General features: G+C 38.4%; 1 protein-coding gene across 2 annotated transcripts in view; it reads right to left on the reverse strand.

The window, feature by feature from the left end:
* Nucleotides 1–20,891, reverse strand: part of LOC102214996 (transmembrane protein 132C) — a 281,137-nt gene that overhangs the window by 65,682 nt on the left and 194,564 nt on the right. For both annotated transcript variants that reach the window (XM_013912144.1, XM_013912145.1), the window contains one exon: nt 17,564–17,759. In XM_013912144.1, coding sequence (XP_013767598.1) covers nt 17,564–17,759 — 196 coding nt within the window. The remainder of the gene's footprint in view (nt 1–17,563; nt 17,760–20,891) is intronic.

A 20,891-nucleotide genomic window follows, 5' to 3' on the forward strand; every position in this document is an offset into this window, starting at 1 on the left:
ATAGTGGCTCCATTCTTCATCAATGGAATCCTCAAGGCCACTGGATATTTGAAATTGCTAAATGATGATGTGTTTCCCTCTTTATGCACTGAAGCTGGCCCGTTCCCTGAGTTTTTCCAGCAAGATGGTGCACCACCACATTATGGGTGCCAGGTCTGAGCATTCCTAGATGAAGTCAAAGGAGCTTGCAAAGGAAAGTGTCTGCACTTCTTTAAGTTGCTTGAAGACGTTTCACCTCTCATCCGAGAAGCTTCCTGGACTGCGCTGTGCACATTGAAGAGAATGGCAACCTCAACATCGAAGTTTACCGGAAGCCCACACACACGGACCAGTACCTCCTCTTTGACTCCCATCACCCTCTGAAACACAAACTTGGAGTAATTAGGACCCTACACCACTGGGCAGAACATGTTCCCACTAAGCCTGAAGGAAAAAAGAAGGAACACACACGTGTAAAGGAAGCACTCAAAACATGTGGTTATCCTAATTGGGCATTCATAAAGTCAGCAAAGAGGCACAGAAAAGAAAATCAGACACCAGCGAGGGAGGATAAGCAAGACAGACGCAACAACATTGTCATGCCCTATATAGCCGGTGTATCAGAAAAACTCAGGAGAGTTTTCTCCAAGCATGACATCCTGGTGCATTTCAGACCCAGCAACATGCTCAGACAAAAACTGGTTCACCCGAAAGACAAAACTCCAAAACACAAACTTAACAATGTGGTGTATGCTGTACAGTGTAGCGAGGAATGTCCAGACCTCTACAAAGGAGAGACCAAACAGCCACTTCACAAGCGTATGGCACAACATAGAAGAACCACCTCCACAGGACAAGACTCAGCAGTCCATCTGCATCTTAAGGATAAAGGACACTCTTTCGAGGATGCCAATGTTCACATTTTGGACAGAGAGGACAGATGGTTTGAAAGAGGAGTGAAAGAAGCCATCTATGTCCACTGTGAGCGACCATCTTTGAAAAGAGGCGGTGGTTTACGACACCAACTGTCTGCCATCTGCCATCTATGCTATCTAATCCTAAACGCCCACTCACATCCTGGGCCATCTGACCTCAGGAATTCGCATGATAAGGTGGGGCCAGGTTTCACAATGAGCTCACCCGAAACCCTGGCTGATTGGGACCCACACCCATTTTCACACCTTGGCTCAGGCGATTAGAGGATCATCAGGGGATCCTTTTGTCCCTCTTTGGGGGGAAACTCCCACTAGGTTTAAATCTGGGACTCCCCACCATTTGACCTTAGAACTGAAGAAGCTTCTCGGATGAGAGGTGAAACGTCTTCAAGCAACTTAAAGAAGTTGTAACAGCCGTTATGGTGTGGTGTCCCTTTAAGACACCCAAGTCGAGGGTTGATGGTGTCATCAGTGTGTGCCACTGCTCTCTCTCTCTCTCACTCTGGGATTATGAGGACACGTAACTTCACGCTCGTGCTTAACGAGGGACGGACTTATGTTTTCTTTTCCAGACCCTTTCTTTGTTTTGTTTGCAGCGCTTGGGTTGTATGAACGCTGGGCATTTTGTTGTTGAGCCGCAGCCGTTCAGCCGGGCTTTTATACGGTTGCTGAAGAATGCGTATTAAAGAACCACCGTGGATTACTGATACCAGCGTGGTTGTGTATTCTTCCGCCTAGCCTGCTAGGTGTTTTGCCGCCTCTTCTCAACCACACAACACAACCCAACGTTACAAAGTGCAGACGCTTTTCTTTGCAAGCTCCTTTGACTACGATGACCTGGATGACTGAGAACCTTCACAGACATTCCTAGATGAACAGTTTCTTGGAAAGTGGATTGGTGGTCGTGGGCCAGTTGAATGGCCCCCAAGGTCTCCTGATCTGACCCCCCTAGACTTTTATCTTTGGGATCATCTGAAGGCAATTGTCTATGTGACAGATGTGAAGATAAGAGATGTGCAGCACCTGAAACTACAGATACTGGATGCCTGTGCTGGCATTTCTCCTGCGATGTTGCTATCAGTGTGTAAAGAGTGGGAGAAGAGGGTTGCATTGACCATCCAACACAATGGGCAGCACATTGAACACATTTTATAAGTGGTCAGAAACTTGTAAATAACTCATGAAAGAATAAAGTTACGTTGAAAGCAAGCACAACATTGCTTTTCTTGTGACATTACCAATAAGTTTGATGTGTCACATGGCACAAGATGGACGACTTCTAAATGGCCACCATGGTCACCACCCATCTTGAGGAGTTTGCCCCCTCACATATACTAATGTGCCACAAACAGGACTTTAATATCACCAACCATTCCCATTTTATTACGGTGTATCCATATAAATGGCCCACCCTGTATATAGCTTGCTTTATAGGTGTAAGAACCACACACATATATGGGGAAAAAAACTTTAAACCAATGAAGAATGGTTGACTACAAAGTAGAGCATTAACAACCTGGCAACCGAAGTTGGAACAGCAGGAAGTATATATTGTATTTTGGGATAACTGATCAGATAATAAGTAACAGGTGGTGGACAAACTGGCAGGAAAACCAATGAAATCAGGGAGCAAAACAAAATGGGAAGCATGAGTTTGAGTAACTTCCAAAATAAAATAGCATGCAAATAAACTGACTATATTATACTTCAGCATGAACATAAATCCATAAGTAATTTGGTTAGACTTGAAGAATGAAGAATTGTGTGAAATAAGATAGTTGATGGGATGAGTGAATAGAAAAAGCAAAAGCACAGTGCACATGTGTAAGAGGAAATTGGAAGAAGGGGAGAATGAAAGAGAATAGCTCAGAAAAAAGGAAATGTGAAAACAGGAAAAGAAAGATCATGTCTAAATACTGTTGGGAAGGGGGAGGAAAGGTGGGAGGGAGAAAAACAGATGAGGGAGATGACAGCTGGGCGAACTGCCTAGACAAGATAGAGGTTTGGACTGTGTGTGTCTGTGTGTGTGCGCGCATCAGGGATAAATGGCTATTATCACTATGACAATGTTAATTACAGCCAGACTATTAGGCCCGAGGAGTGCCGCCACATTTATTTGACGGCAACACAGTTGTGTGTGTGTGTGTGTGTGTGTATGTGTACATGTGCGTGTTCAAGTGTGTGTCTGTGCCACTTTTCTGTACATGTGTATAAGTATGTGTGCGCAACTGTGTGTGCATATGGGTGCAATAGCAAATCAAATCTATTTGTTAGACAGAGTAATTACTTTAGGGCAAGCTCTGGCCAAACGCTGAAATGTTTCTTGTGATCTGTAAGACGTCAGGCTAATCATTAGTAACTGAGCATGAGCCAGATTTCTACTCTTTCATTGGGAGTTATTTTAGGATGTTTATAATAATACAGCAACAGCGAAACCCCCGATAAAACTGACAGCGCTTGTAGGCTTGAATTAGAGACATATGAAACACAAGATAATACAAAAGAATAACAAGAAGATTACTACTTTGTCTGAAAGATTTAGAAATTATAAAATTAGATTAAATTTAAATTAGATACATTTCACGAACATGAATTTTGATGCAATTACAACTACCTATGATAGGAAGTCATGACTGCTGGACAGGATGTTTAAATCGTTTGGGGATTTGATGAAAGACACAGCTAACAGTCATTTTAAAATGAAATGTGTCCATGAAATAAATGTGTTTTTTGATGATTTGTTGACTGTGCTGTCACAAGAAGCAGGATTCTACAGCTTTTTTCCCTCATTTTCTTTTCTGAACACCCGTTGTTTTTTTTTTTTATCCAATACAACAATTCTTTAAGTTCCCTTAAGCCCTTAAGCTAACTAGTTGGTACATCAGTTTTTGCTGAACGTAACCCTATTTACATTTTAATTTGTGTAGGAGAATAGGTGGATAAAGCATTCTTCAAGGTACTGCTGATCTTTGTGTGACCGATTCAACCACACACTGCATGATGAAACATGTCGAATTGATAACTTCAAGGTAATAAATGCCCAGCTGGTGGGTGGATAACAACATGAGGCTGTGATTGTATCAAGTAACTCCCAAGTGGGAATGTGTGTTGAAAGCTGCTGTATAAATGATTATTTAAAAAGTACACAGAAGTTCGTTCTCCCTAAAAGCGGCTGAAACATGAGAAAACGGGTATTGTGCACAACATGAATATAAGCTATTCATCTCTGTGCCTTAACGTCCCAATTTTATTATTTACAGGACAAATTTGGGTTTATGTAATGGGTCGGGCATTGCTAATCATCAAATCACATTCAGTTAGTGAAGTCACCTCAGATTTGAAAAGACAATATTTTGCAAAAAAAAGAAAAAGAAAATATAAGCATTTTAATATATAATTAAAACAATGCTAGACATTTCTAAATACACTATATATATAAACAGTAAAGTATTGACCTTAAACTGCTTGAAAACTAGATTTATAAGCAAATAAATAGTGTCAGGTTATAGATCACAGACCGTAACAACAGTCTGTTAAAAACTGATTGAACTGAAGGTTCATTGGTGATGATCTGTAATATTCTTTTCCTCCATTTAATAAACCAGCCTGTGGCACTTATTTGTTTTGCTCATATATAAAGACACAGAAACACATGCTAATCTTTCAGCTTGATGCTATCACTGTATATGGTGAGATGAATAAAAGCAGTTTTCTAAACAACAAATGTGCAAATTTGCGAGCTACATGTTCATTGTACAGTGTGATGACCCACTCCACTTTGCCTTCCTTTTGGACTGTTTGTGTGGCAGATCTCATCTGCAGACAGCAGATGCACCAAACAACAATGCTTACATCATTTCTTCACCCATTTACACCACTGATTGTACTGATTGCACACACTATGATTAGTTCAAATTTTCTCTTTGCTTCTTTCATTTAAAATAAATAGTCCCTTTTAATTGATATTTGTGTGCATCTCCTCTTTTGTCATGACCCTGCAGCCTGATTTGTGACAATAGGACAAAAGTAATCAATTACAGGCACTATTAGCACTATGCATAACAACATATTCCAGTGACCCCCAAAGTGCCGCTACAATATAATTAGTTTAGAGAAATGTATTTAGAAACAACGTAATGTCAACAACATGCATTAAGTAAGATATTTGTTGTTTGGTGCACAGATGTTTATTTCTTTTACTATTTAGACCAAGTTGTATAAAAGATTATCTTTGGTCCAGCCTAAACAAGAACATCAGGTGATAATCTGCTATGACAATTAGATTCAAGGTACTTGGTAACTCATTACTGCATGTTCTCTGTTTTATAATGCCTATCTCTGATGAATCAAGCTGAATCTTAACCTATTCGCCTCTGTGGCCAGTGTCAGGCTGTCTCACAAACCTGACACTAATTGCAGCTACTAATTGGATACTAACAAGCCTATGAGACTATCTGAGAGTCAATCATTCTGTTTCTGGGGCAATTAGCACACACCTAAACTACTTTCTTCCTGTCACACTGCAAGCATGGTAAGCAAAGGTTGAATCTATGGGCAAACACTTACAAAAACGCTTACTCCAAAGTGAGTTCACCTATGCAGAGGACTCAAGTGGTAATGGGGCGAATAGTCTTCTTGGGGATAGTGTTTATATTTGCCAGTGGTAATTATGCACACAGGTAATTAGACCAGGTAATTAGATGGAGACACTGGTGTTTGTGTTTATGACTTTAACTGTGAAGAATAATATAATTAAATCAACCCAAAAGATTGCCAGTTTCTTCCTTTTCACAGTTGACTATCATTAAGACTTTTTAAAGCCCTATATAGGTGTCTATGTACTGTACAGTTTATTTTTTTCAGAAAGGCCTAATCAATAAAAATAATAGTATTATATTATACAATTATTATATTTCGGTGTGTTTTAATAACATAAAACATAATACTCCTTAAATTTGAAGTTTAAGTTGTTGTGATCTTGAGATTTAAAGCTCTACAACTCTGGCTCTTAGGATAGGTTGTTATGGAGGAGCGCATCAGCTTAATGTCTGAGATACAAAATATAAATGTAAAAAGCAGCTGACATTTTCGTTTCCTCTTCACAAATTAATGAAATGAAAATGCAGAGAGAGAGATGAAGAGGAAAAGAGAGAGGTACAGAAATAGATGGTTGGAGCCAGGGATGGAGACAGAGAGAGTGGAAGCAGGAAAGAAGAGGGGGATAAGGAACGAAAAGAAATTAAATGGAGGGAGGGGACTGTAAAATAAAAGAGTGATTTTGAGGAGTCAGAGGGAGAGAGGGAGAGATGAAGAGATAGAGCAGGAGGGAGGAGGGATGAAGACATTTGGTAGATATGAAAGCTAACAGCCCATTCAAACTCTCTCGCTCTCTCTCTCTCACTCACTTTCACACACACACACACACACACACACACACACCACACACCACTCTTGCAAAGATCCCAGAGAGAATTGTACTTTCAATTTCCAGACCCCTAATTGCATTAGAACTGCCCTGCTCTCATCTCCTCTCTCTCTATCTTTCTTTCCCTGTGCCTCTCACTCATTCTTCTCTTCCTCTTGTACTACCCATAACTTCCAAGGGACTCTTACACGGTGCTCTGCACCTCCGCTGGGCCCTCTTCTTTTTCTCCATCTTTTCCCCGCCACAACACTCTCACTTTCACTCCTTCTGGTGCCCGCTTTTGCCATTAGTGTGTGTAATTTCCTCTCATGCTACATCCTTCTTTGCTCCTTTCCTTCTCTCTCTTTGTCTTCTTCTTTTTTGTTTCTTTCAATTACTTAAACCCTCAACCATTTTCCCATATTGGCTTTCATGTTTATGTCTGTCACTTTAACCCTCTACCCCACCACTCTCTCACCCTTTTTTCCCGCATCCATTTTACAGCTCTCCTCCTACTTTTTCTTCTTCTGTTCCTCTGTCTGTGCAGTCCTACCAATGCATCCATCATTTCCATCAATTGTGCTTACAGTTTTTTACAGACGCTAGGACACATTTCTCAATACTTAGGTCACTTTTGCAAAACTCCTCACACAGTGAGCACAACAGAAGTCTATGTGGGCTAAACTGAGGACCAGTTATCATTGTTTTGGCACAAAATGCATTCAATGACTACATCTCTCAAATTTCATGAATCATCTTCTCACTCAGACACAACAACTGCCAAAAATCTTTGTACGTACAGGACACTTTGCATGTGCTTACATACTGTTTTCAAAACTGTTAAACTTATGGCCAAAACAATAACACAATGCAAAACTTGAAAAGACAGCAAAATTCAACAGCAATATTTTATTGAAACATATTTTAAATCTAAAAATGCAGTTTAACCAGCCACAGCTGATTCTCATTGTAGATGAACATCTACACAGGTGTTACTCCTTCAATTTTTCAACTCCTTCAATTCTGGCATGCCAGAAGATTATTTCCTAGGTGTGTTGCCCTAGATGACATAAGATGTGATGTGGATGAGAACCTGTGGCCAAATGGAGAAGACCGAGTAGATTAGCATTACTATTGTATGTGTATCAGTGGATGGTGTGTATACAAATTCTTGTATTTTGGGATTACTTAGTGCAAAAAAATAAAAAATACATAAACAAATATTAACGAATTCTGCATGATGTCTGATTCATTCCAGTAACATATATTGAAATTATAAACAGAGATGTGTCCTTGTTTTACACAAGTAAACACTGTGTAATGCTACATGTTGTTAGTGTTTTTTAGGTCATTGTTTTGTGGGTGACAAAGTGTGTTTGTCGGCTGTCAACCTTTGCTAGTGTTCTGGAAGAATGAGTTTATTTGAGACCTGAATGAAGTGTTTTGGTAGTTGTAGTGCATTTTGAATGTGAAATGAACTGCTTTGCCAAGCTGACGGTCAGTTAGGAGGATTGTGTGAAGTGTTTTGCAAAAGTGACCTAAGTATTGAGAAATGTGTCCTAGCGTCTGTAAAAAACTGTAAACCTAACTAGGCTAATTTTAGGTGAGGGAGATTTCCACATAACTACTCCATTGCAATGGTATTTCTTATGTAGCTCATTTTTATTGTTTTCTCTCCTGCAAAGTTGTTTCATTCCCAATTTATTATAACTTTCATAATTGGCTAGGCATCAGATGTCCTCATGTATACTTGAGCACAGCGTCCCATCCCATATTGCTCTGGTATAGCTGGTTTAGCGGCCCATTAGGATAATGTGGTTGGGCTGAGCAACTCACGGGTGGTATTATACGTAACTGAGCATGAAGGAGGTTGTTCTTCAGCTTTTGATTTGGTTCATAAAAAACAGAAAGCAGAAGTCAAATCATCACATCTTGTTAGAAACTGAAAGCTTTTTGTCTCCCTGCTCTAGCAGGAGTAGGCTCATTATTATATCACAACCCTTGTGCATTTCAGTGGATTTCATCCAGGTGTTCATTCCATCCACAGATTACACTGGATGATGCTACTTTTTCCTCTCTGTTAAGATTATGTGTGACATACATCATAAGGAAGGAAAAATACAAAAGTGTTATGGGGATACTTGATGAAACTATAGTGAAATTATTCTTTTGCTTTCCTTGCTTCTTCTTTTGAACTTGAATGACTCCTGTTTGGCCCAGCAGCTTACTTTGAACTAGTGAGCCCTTTCATGTTCTTAACCAGAACAAAAAGGACACGACTTAGTATTCATGTGAAATGAAATGCTGCATGTACAAACAACGGCTTACATACTCATTAGGGTTGAAGATGTCGTAATTCATCAAAAGAATTAAAGTCTGTGTATGGGCACACAAGCCTCGTCCGTAAATGCCAGTATGACTATCACCAGTGACCTTTTTTGTAAGTCTGTGAAAAGATCATTCTTAGGATCATAAAGAATTTTCTGCAACATAACTGCAAAAACATTCAATGCGTGGAAAGGGTTTCTCTTGTAGCTGCATTATATCAAGTGAATGTCTTGCGAACTAAAAAATTTAAAAAAGAGCAAATGCTTCTTCTTCTTAATACATACTGCCTGGAGCAAAAGTGTCTGCACGAAGCTTGTTTCATTGACATTGCATGCATCTACTTTCTTTTTCTTTTTACATTTTGTAAGAAAGTAATGGTGGGCCCTCCTCAAGCCTTATAGTTTTTGTCATTTCCTAACTTGCTTATTTTTCTCTCTTTAAACACACCAAAACCACCCACACACATATGTCCATACCGTCCCCCCAACCTCCCTCTTCCTGCTTTTCTTGTTGACTGATTGGACTGAACCACAGCCGCTCGGTATGGAAATGAACCTGCAGCCCAGGACACGCAAGTTCTCAGTGACCCAAATACATACACATTCACACACGCACATAAAATGTGTCATATGTGTTGATTAATTGGGAGTTTGAAGGCTGCTAACAAGCAAATACTGTGACTGAAGACAAGTTTGTGAGGGTGTGTTGGGGTTTGGCGATGAAGATTTGCTAGATTTTCTGCAACCTTGAGAGACAGCAGCGCAAGAGATTGAGAACAAGAATATTTGGGTTAATTAGTTAAAATATCTGTTTTCAAATCCTATTAAATTATTTTATGAAAATGAGGGAATCTATCTGTCCTTATCTCTTAAATTAGCTTTATTTTATTTAAATTATCCATTAGTAGAGTTTTCTTAAAAAAATGTATCTCAACTCCACGAACCAAAGAGATGTCAAACGACTTTAGAGATTAGATTGTACACCTGTACAATGCTGGAATAGGTTACAACACTGTCAGCAAGAAGCTTGGTGAGAAGGTGACAACTGTTGATGTGGTTATTTGGAAATCGAAGAATTATAAAATGACCACCAGTTGCCTATGGCCAGGAGCTCCATGCATAATCTTGTCTCATGATGTGTGAAGATGAACATGACAAAGGTTGTGGGTCAACCCGAAACTACTAGAGGAGCTTGTAAATGATCTGAAGGCAGGTTAGACCACAGTCACCAAGCACACAATTGGTAACACACTCTGTCATAATGCAGCAATGACAAAAGTCCCCCTGTTCAAGAAAGCACATGTACAGGCCTGTCTTATGTTTGCCAGTGAGGACCTAAATAATTCAGAGAAGGCTTGGGAGAAAGTGCTGTGGTAAGATGAAACCAAAATTGAGCTCTTTGGCATTAACTCAACCCATCATGTTTAGAGGAACAGAAATCCTAAGTATGTAAGTATGACCCAAAGAACACCATCCGCACAGTCAAGTGGAGCTGGACACATTATCCTTTTTTTTTTTTCTGCTAAGGGTACAGTACAACTTCACTATAAAATCTTGGATAAGAACCTCATTCCCTAAGCTAATACACTGAAGATGGGTCGTCCACCATGCAATGGTCCAAAACATACCGCCAAGACAACAAAGGAATGGCTAAAGAAGAAGCACATTAAGGTATTGGAATGGCCATGTCAATTTCCAGACCTCAATCCTATAGACAATCTGTAGAGGGAGCCGAAGCTTCGAGTTACTAAGTAGCAGCTGTGAAACCTGAATTTCAAGAGTTTCTGTAAAGAGAAATGGACCAAAATCCCTCCCGAGATGTGTGCAAAACTATGAGAAAATACCTCACTGCTGTGTTTATCAACAACGTTTTCTTCACCAAGTATTAAGTCACATTTTAGGGGATCAAATACTTGTTTCACACAGTGACATGCAAATCAATGTATACATTTTATGTACAGTGCATGTAATATGTTTCTCCTGGATTTTCGGTCGATTTTCTGTATCTCTCCATTAAAACAAAACTAATATAAAATCAGGGACTGTTCAGTAGAACTATAGAAGGGATCAAATCTTTATTTGTCTTACTCTATTCGACTGATTTTACTGTGTGTTGCTATTAATATAAACAGACAAAAAGCTATATATAATGTATAGAGGACTGGAATTGGGAAATAGGCATGAAAATGCAGCTGTTAATAAACATATACACCATGAAAATAGTAAAACTGAGTTTGAAAACAATGTGGTGGTGGTGTGTGCGAGATTTCATCAAAAGATTATTGACTTTTCAGTGTCTTCTTCCCACTTACTAACTTCCTCTTACAGGGAACCAATAAGAGGAGGCAAATTAAGAAGCCACTTAGCATAACTGCTCTGCTAAGAGGTCTGCACATGCACACATACACACATGAGCGCATCTTTAAGCAACAAAGATAAACAAGTGTTCTAATTAAGAATTAATTACATAGCAAAGCCTCAGAGAGAGGTGAAACTCAGTGGAGAAATAGACAGAGGATAGTAATGAAGACCAGATAGGGGGACACAGAAACAGAAGGAAGGGTGGGAATAATGAAAAATGAGGTGAGATGGAGGAGAAAAGAGGGTAAAAGAGGGGTGGATGAAATATAAACTACTTAATCCCAAAAGAAGACAATGGGAACAAAAAACATTTATTCACTACCCTTTTCTTCACATAATAAAGAAATAAATGTATGCACAAAGCATCAGATACAAAAGCATTATTGCGAATGCATTTGCAGATTTCTTTCCCTCTGAAACCACTCTGCTGAAGTGTGTAATGACACCTGCGGAGAGCATAAAACAACGTTATTATGGTTCAATTATTTTTAGCTTATAAAACAACTCTATAGGAAGGTATAGTAGGCCCACTCTGACATTCCTTTTCATTTTGTTTTCTCCTAAGTAACGCAATAGGGTTCTTTGTCCCTATTTTTCTCTTTAGTTCTATATTTTTACAGTAGTTCATCCAAAACACATACAATGCAATGCAGTCATTGCTAATGAAACTTGGCCATTTCAAACACTATGGCAAAGACGTTCATGTTATGAGACAGTTTATCCTGTTAATGACATTTTTGTTTTAGTGACGTGGTTTTGAGAGAAATACGGAAAACTATTGGATATCATCATATTTGGTTTTGGTATTGGTGCACTTCTTAAAATGAATTAGAATGGTAAAATGGTAAATGGCCTGTATTTGTATAGCGCTTTTCTAGTCCCTAAGGACCCCAAAGCGCTTTACACAACCTGTCATCCACCCATTCACACACACATTCACACACTGTGAATCAGAATCACTATGAGTATCCTCTAAGGTTTTTACTAGTGGCACCATCAGCTCAGCGGTTATATGCCTGTACTTTCTGACCAGTCATTTGCAAGATACATGGCATCCCATCATTCTCAGCTACACCCTGTTTTTAGTTTGCACTGTTTGTACACAATATGGGCAAAATGTTTTGCTCACACTTCTTAATCTAATTGAGGTGTCACCAGTTACAGATTGGAGTCGTTGAATGCTGTGAAGTCCATAATGCGTAAAAGTTCACAATGCTCTGGTAACTCGATAACTGCAGAGCCCCAAACCTCCTCTGGTATTAACATCAGCATAACAACTGTCCAGCGGGAGCATCATGGCGTGGGTTTCCATGCTATGGCACCTCATGCTATAATGTGTATATAGTTCAGTACTTTTTCCCATATGGTGTATGATCACAATGTTTTATCCGTATACACTATATGGACAAAAGTACTGAATGTCTGTATAACATATAGACATTATATGGACTATAATAAACATGCTACACCATATACATTGTATGTTAGAATTTGAAAAATTCTCTGTTTCAAATCTCTCCCGTGATTTGATATCCTTTCTTCACCTTCACCAGGACATTTTGGTTGGAATAATAACAATGTGCAGTCAAACTTTGCAGCTATTTCAGATATGTTTTCTCTGAGATCCTCAAGTAAACAAGTGCAGAAACTAAGACTTATGTTGACTTACACTTCAAAAAGCTTCAAAAAGGTATTTAAGGCTTATTTCATTTGGACATTTTATAACTGAAGTCTTCAGTGCCATCTTTTAATTCATAGCAATTAGGTTATGCATCCAATACACTTCAGATAAAACAGCAGATACAACTCCTTTCTTACAACCCATGTCATGACATACAGACATCGTGTATGGTTCTTATCACACTTTTTGATATTACCACCTAAAGTGAATATCATCTGAAATTCATATAGTGGGACAAAACATATGGATTTAATGCAAATAGCACAATTGCCAAAGTTACTTACATGAGGCAATAGGCGGTGAATTGACTGTCTTAAAATGTGAACGCAGTGTGTGTTACTACATCCTAATCTAAGCTTTAACAGGTTTATTGCCCATATTCTTCAGAAAAATTTTCACCGTCAGATTTGAGAGGACTGTCTGGGACAAATAAAGGCCACCATTGGCCGTCACTGTGGGTCCATTCAAGTATGACAACCCACTTTTCAAAATAGGAAATTCACATATTCACTATTCAGAGTTTTCAGGGTTCTTTGCAGTTCTTTTCCTCCACCCTGCTGTTCTCCTTAGGCAATAAATTCAAAGTCCTCTTTGCTCCTATTCAGCAAATGCTCTGCGAATTTTATGATGGACGGTTTGTTTGAGAAGTCAGTGACAGGAATTGGATTTGTTCCCGTTTTTTGGCATTGGATTACAAGGTATTGTAAATTGCTTAGTTAATATTAATCTGTGTTTTGTTCTTGATCTAACCGTTGGCAGAAATCAATGCCAATCTTTTGCTAGACAAATGCTAACTGTCTTAAATTGAATCCCAATTTTTGTTGCTAATTTCTGCCATTCTGTCTCTATTTCTACATAGCTCTCTTTTGTCACTCTTCTTTCCCTAACAACTGTTTCTGCCCCAGTCACCTCTCCTCTGTAAAAGATGAAACCAATTTTTCCACCCCTACAGGAGATAAATTACTCCTAATAATCCATCGTTTCCTGAAGAGGACCTCTTTCTTTCCAGCTCAGGCAACAGACCAGAACTGTAATGGATATATGGAATTAGGAGGAAAATGTCGGAGAGGGCTTTGGTAATGACAGCCAGGGCTCTGTTTTTCATTGCTGCCTTGTAAAATAGAATACACTGCACTATCACATCAGACCTGTTGATAAGCTGACTTTTGATTTGGAGGCTGGTAGAAGATGGATAAAGTGGAGTTAAATCAACCAAACAAATGGCTAGGAAATTATGCTTTAAGGTCAGTCTAAAGTGCTTGTGATGAAAGGTTACATCATATTTAGCTTTTAGGCTGTTTAAACAGCTGTGAGAAGGATTTCATGTTTTCGAGATGTGGATAGAAAAAAAGGATAGATGATAGTGTGAAAGCATTTTCATCCAGCTCTTTTTGAAGATTCACTAGCAGCTCATAATTTTATTCTTTTATCATTCCTTCTCTCCAAGAAAACCCAGAAAAGTTGGAGCTTTCATCTTGGCTCTGGTAAGACCCCTCTCAGTGAAAGTCACCTTAAATAACCAACCAGCAATCAAGACCTGGTCAGGAGTTCTGGTAAACAAATTTGGAAGCCCAAATGGCTCGTAATAGCAGCCATTTTGATGCTTTTACCTAAGGAGAGGGGCGAAAGAGAGATAGAGGGAGGGAAAGAAAAAATGTCTGTGCCCATGTGTGGATACAAATACATTTCTTTGTGTGTGTAACTAGGAGTTAGGAGTGACAGAGACAACAGATGTATTTTTTTATCCATGTAATGCTGGAGGCAATTAGAAAACTGCTTCAGTTACATATAATCATTCTTAGTCATGTTGATAACTTCTAATCACAACAACAGGTTGTTGTGTCTGAAATCAAAACAGGCCGTATACTTGACCATCTCCAATTTGCATAACATTTTTATGTTTCAAAGTTATCAAATTTTAGTTTCATGTATCAAAACAAAGATATATATTTTTCAAAAATGGTCAGTCCACTTTTTTGCACATTGAAATCTGAGGCAGTTTTTGAACATGAATATCTCAAAGAGCTAAATGTATGATGCTGGAATTTAACAACCATTTTAATACACACCATCTTGCCAAAAGTACTCACTCATCCATCTAACTCATAGAAATTCAGACGTTCCAATCACGTCCACGACCACAAATGTATAAACGCACCAAAAACCTTGGCATGCAGACTGGTAGTACAAACATTTGTAAAAGAATGGGTTGTTTTCAGGTGCTCAATGTTCGGAGCTAATTTGGCTAATTTGAGATTAAATGACCCTAACTAAACACCAGACAATTGTGTGTTTCCGTTTTATAACCTTCCAAGGATTTTTTTTAATGTAGAATTCTCTAATAATTTAGTCATTTAAAGCATTTATTTATCAGAGTAAAAAAAAAAAGTTACATTTTTTGCTGCAGTATACAGTATAGTTTTTATATTCACAATAATAATAATGATAGGACCACCATAAAAATATGGCTATAAATACAAATCATGTTTTTTAAAATGAACTGAACCAAACATTTGTACACCCATGTCAGTCATTATGCCATCATTATGTTGCGTATAGCAACAACCCAGCAATCAACTAAAATGACCAACTTTTGCAGTTTTGCACTTATAACACATTATAAAGGCATAAAATAATTTTGCTTTTCATTCCCACAACACCTAATTTATGTTCACAAAAGCTGAATTATATATGAATTATATACATGAATGAATTCTAAATTATATATATTTATTATGATACAATCGGGGGCAAAAAAAACCCAACCCAAAAAGGAAGCCTTGTATTATCCAATAGAAATATTGACTCTTTTTGTAATAAAACATGTAGTAATGTCATTTATGTTTAATGTAAATTTCATATAAGTAAATATCCATCACTCTAATAATAACAGTGATAAAAAATCTTCGGTTATGTTATAAAGTGTAGAGTGTCAGAAGCTGTAGCTCATCCTGACGTTCCATTCACACTGAGCAAAGCAAAATCCCAACAGCCCTGCTATTCGAAATGATGGTTTCAAGCTTGCTTTTTGCAGTGTGTGAAAAAGACAGGGGGTGCAGAGACCTGAACAAAATTGGGTTTTGTCACTAGGGCTTTGCTGTTTGAAGGAGGGCTATCAGGGCAGATTAGCTCTACCTCAGTGGTAATGGAACTAGGAGCATTTTGAAAAGCATTCCCCGCCTCGCTTTTTAGCCTAAGGGTTCTTGGTTGCTTTAGCCAGAGCTGTTTGGGCTTTCCAGTGTATGTTGTAATAGGGATATTTTGTCTTAATAGAAATGTTGCAGGCAGACAGTTTTAAATTTAACTTTATGAGTCTTTTTCTTTCTCTCTCTGTCTCTCTCTGTATGCACCAAATCTACAGTACTAAAGAGTAAAAGATCATTTTACTCATTTACGGTGAAATTTGTTTTACTTCTCCAAATAGATATGTACGTTTTATACACTGTAACTATTTTTGTTCATTTCCTTGTACTTATAAATCTCAAAGAACTCAACGAAGACTCAAATAAATAATGCAAGCAACAAAAAAAAAACAACAAAAAAACAACAAAAGTTAAAAAATTATAATTAAATGTAAATTAAACATATCATATTATTTAACAGAATTTGAATTAGTGCTGGAACCACACTGGCTCTTGCATAGCAGCTGGGACAGGCTTCATGGCCCACGACCCTGATTTAGATAAGCAAAATAAAATGGATGGATGCATCAATTAGTGCTGGCCCTGAGATTAACTGGCGACCTCTCCAGGCTATACCCTGCATCGCACCCTATGCAAGCTGGGATAGGCTTGCATATCAAAAGATATGCAAATAAGCAAAAGAAGATGGATGGATGAATGGAATAGTGCTTGGCCGTTTTTGACTGGACCCCATAAAAGGTTTAATTAAGAGTTTAATTAAAGTATTTGTGTAACATTTGCTATGATCTTTCAAATTTGCTGCCTAGTATGGCCTGCTGCCCACTACAGCTAATTTACAGTGCCAATATGTTATTAGCATTAGATTATTTCCTCTCATTTTCCAAGTGTATAATAAATAAATAAATGCCTATTTTTAATCCTTTGGTTTTGTTCTGAAGACTTGTTGCTAATGTCAGTGCTTTTTAAAGTCTAAGAACATGGAAGGTTTCCCCCTCAACTCCAAATGGTCATGGCAGAGGACCACCAGTCCAATAAACACCAATAAAGGCATCAGGCAGATGCCAGATATTTTTTCCTGTTAAAGGGTTGTTTTTCCTTCCCACTGTCGCCATGTGCTTTAGATTTTTTAGAGTTTCCTCTGTATTATTGAAGGGTCTTCACCTTAGAATAGAAAGTGCCTTGAGGTGAATGTTGTTGTGATTTGGCATTATATAAACAAAACTGAACTGAACTCAATTTACATATGTATAAAGGGCAGCCTTTGTATTTAATTATTACAAGGAAGGACACCTACAGGATACAATAGGGAAGTGAAAGTAAGGGCATCTGTGAACTTTAGGCAATGATTGTTATTACAAGGTCTGTGTGAGTGACTCTATGTCAGTCTGTCAATCTGCATGACTGCTTGTGAGGCTGCTTATTATTTTGAAACCTGTGAGGAAAAAAAACTGCTGTGTGTCTGTCTAAGAAGGTGGGAGAGAGAGAGAGTGAGAGAGAGAGACCGGGAGGCTTGTAGCAACAGGAGGGGGTAAACAAGTTGACCTTTCCAGCTTTGATCACCCTAGAGGAAGGAGGTGGCTGGGGGTGTCAGCAAGAAGGTTAGAAGGAGGAGGGAAATGGAGGGAAAAATTAAGTCTATTCCAGCAAATGTAACAAGTGTGTGCTGCTGGGAATGTCAATATGTATGCTCATGGATATCTATATCTGTACTCATCTATCAAATCATCCCTTACCTCAGCCAGTGGTACGATGCCCTGTATGTCGGCGCTGCTGATATAGAGGTGTGAAACTTTCTCTGTTTGCCTGGAAGTTGTCTGTGTGCCAGCTGGGTATTCAACGCTCCAGTGTAGAGTCTGGGTTGGCACCAGGTTAATCACGTTATCCACCTCAAAGTCGAGCTGCATCACCTCATAGGAGGGACTTTCTAAACTGCAAAGACAAACAGTGGTTAGAGATGTTAGAGATATTAGAAATATTTGCTGTCTTTATAGGATGCTCTATGGATTTAGACATCACTAACATACTAACACAAAGGCAGTGGAGACCAATATTATACGTAGATTACAGTTATTATTTTTATATGGTAGAATAATTTATTTGTTCTTTAAAATATTCAGAATGGGTACTTGAGCCAGTCACAATTCCTGACACTGACCAAACACTACTACAACTGCTTATGAAAATGATAATGACCAAATGTTTTAAGGAACAAAGAAAAACAGTGTTTAATACAAAGCAATGTCATTTTCAGAAACTCCATATCATATCAGAACAGAACCTCATTATGGGGTACACATCTTAGCTAAGCAGGTATTAAGTCTTACAAACTTGCTCGAGATCCTACTGTTTAAAGTAAAACTGCATATTTAATGTACACCCTTTGGATAACTGCCTTGACGGACAAACCTTTTCTAATTCCCACATCATCGCTTAGCACTGTTTATCACAGCTGCTGGTGTGGCTCATTTATGCACAAGGTGTCCTTTGGTTTATGTGCCCCAGAGCTAAGGGAGGGGTCTGTAACCCCTAAATCATTATTTGTCAATCATCACAGTTATTGCTGTGGAGGCATGTGTGTTTTAACCTAAAACATGTTGTTGTGCTAAACCTCAACAAGTAGTTTGCAGTGCTTAAACCTAAAAAGTAAGAAAAAAAGAACAATTTCGGTTGAAAAAAGGTGAAAAATTGAACAACTTTGCAAAAAAAAGAAAGAAAGATAACGAACTCCCAGTATATGTCACTAACACTTCTTCAACCTCCTAATACAGATTTGTGGCTCTCTAATAGAGATACCGTGGCTCCTGGTGGCTGACATTGCCATAGATAGCATGTCAGTACCAATGCCACAGGGCCCCAACTGCATAATAGTGTGTAGCATTAGGTATCTGAAAATGTGGTATTAAATTGCTCTTTGAGATGAGAACAAACTGATGTAAAAAGTTTACCCGATTAACCTAACCATTAATAAACTTTTGGTATTGCGCGCATCAGTAACTGATTCACTTAAAACTTTCTGCCTGGGAAACTACTGCAACTTAAGAAATCTTCTCTTCACATACATCCCGATTCATGTCCTCATTTGTATCCACAGAAATGTGTCTGTCATTTTGACAACTTGGATTCCTGCAGCACATCATGCCCTTATAACTTTTCAGACTGTCATTACCTGCTTTGCTTCCTTGCCTGTCAGACATCCTGATTCTACCTGCTGCTACTGTGAATTACAGACCATTCTATCATTTGTCACCACACAAATTCTTTGCATCTTCTTCTTCTAGACTTCAGCCAGCTTTGAAATAGAGTGTGGTGTCTGAAAGTCAGTGTCAGTAGTGAACACTGTGGTCAGAGTTGGGATAAATGAACGACAAAAAAAATCTACAACAAAAGTGTAATAAAATGCTGTGTTTTTCCCACTTTAAGATGTCACACACAGAGCAAAAGAAACATATCCTGTATTAAATAGAAAAGCTACCTGTAATATGTGTGTAAATTTCTGCATCGAGATAGAAGTCACAGATACCCACTTTACGGTTCATAGCAAGTAGAACAGAAAAGGTTTCCTGGGTTGCATTTTGGAGATAACATTTGCAATACACCAGAGCCAATGATTTCACAGGATAATAACTGATATTTCATCTACATTTTAACAACTGAAAACTCTCTGTGTGGCTATATGCCTAATTCTATTTTTAAGGATTCTCTGTTTCTCATCTTTATTAACACCCAACCTCAGCAAACACACAAACACAAGCACAGATTTACATGTGTTCAGTGGCTAGTGGAACATTACAAAGAAAGAGCAGCTGTAAATTAATTTTTGAGCTTGTGTTTTAAAGCACCATCTACTACACACACACACACACACACACACACACACACACACACACATAGATCCGCATGGGTTAAAGGCCATGACAAAGCCAATTGCTGAGGGCCTGTGATATCTGGCATGTCATTGTGTCTAGGGAGATGGGGCAAGAGATGTGTTACACTGATAGATTAAGGAGAGAAAGCTGATGGGTGTCAGCTCCCCTTGACCTGCTTTTGTTTCATCTATCTCTGCAAATCTGTCCGCCTTACTTTGTCTCTTAACAAGCCTAACACAACATCATAGTACAGCTAAAATGGTTTCTTTCTTAGTACTAAGTCTGTACAGTAAAGTTGCTATATAGTGAACCATATAGTCTAGAAACAGGACAATTTTATTTATTACTCATCCTGCTTTTAACTTATCCTGCATGCAAACCATGTGTAAGCCATTACATGAAATCTGCTTCCAAGAAGCCTGACTTGATGGTGTTGAGCAGTAGTTTTTTAGGCATTCTGAAGGTCTTTCACAGATTTTTCACAGATTTTCAGTCCAATGCTATGCCTGACAAGGACTTGAGAGATGCATCTGTCCCTTCACTTAATCTGTCTACTGCTTGCTGAAGCCTCATCAGTAAAGTTCTCAATGAAACCATTAAGAGAAACATGGAGAAAAAGCTGAGGTATGCCCAGTTACAGAAGTGCTGAACAGAAAATCAGTGGCAACAGGCCTTATGGAATGTTGAATGAAAATTGGAATTTCTGATTTACTTTTACTCACCTTTTTTGTATATATTAGTATTTATGTAGGAGATCAGAAGAACTGCACAATGGTGAGTTTCTACAGATATCTGTAAAACACGCTCAAAGTTCTGTCATGGTTTGAGGTTGCATCTCAACCAGTGGCGTTGGGGATTTTGTAAAAACTGATGGAATTATGAAAACAGAAAAGTACTGTCAGATTTTAATCCACCATGGGATTTCATCTGGAAAACGTCTGATTGGTAATGGTTTCATTTTTCAGCATGACGATGATCCTAAATATATTACCAATGCATTGAAAGCATACCTGGATAGAAAAAAAAAAACGACAAAGTGGAACACTATCCATCATGGACTATAATTCTCAGAGCCTAGACCTCAACATTACTAAAGCGGTGTCAGATCATCTCGGCACAAAATGCAGTGACCATCCAAAGAAGAGCTCCAGATGTTCTTCAAGAAGCCTGGTTTTCATTTGAAATATTGACTTTC

Source organism: Pundamilia nyererei, unplaced genomic scaffold (genome assembly GCF_000239375.1).
Source record: "Pundamilia nyererei isolate P.nyererei 1_Seehausen unplaced genomic scaffold, PunNye1.0 scaffold00082, whole genome shotgun sequence".
NCBI lineage: Eukaryota > Metazoa > Chordata > Actinopteri > Cichliformes > Cichlidae > Pundamilia > Pundamilia nyererei.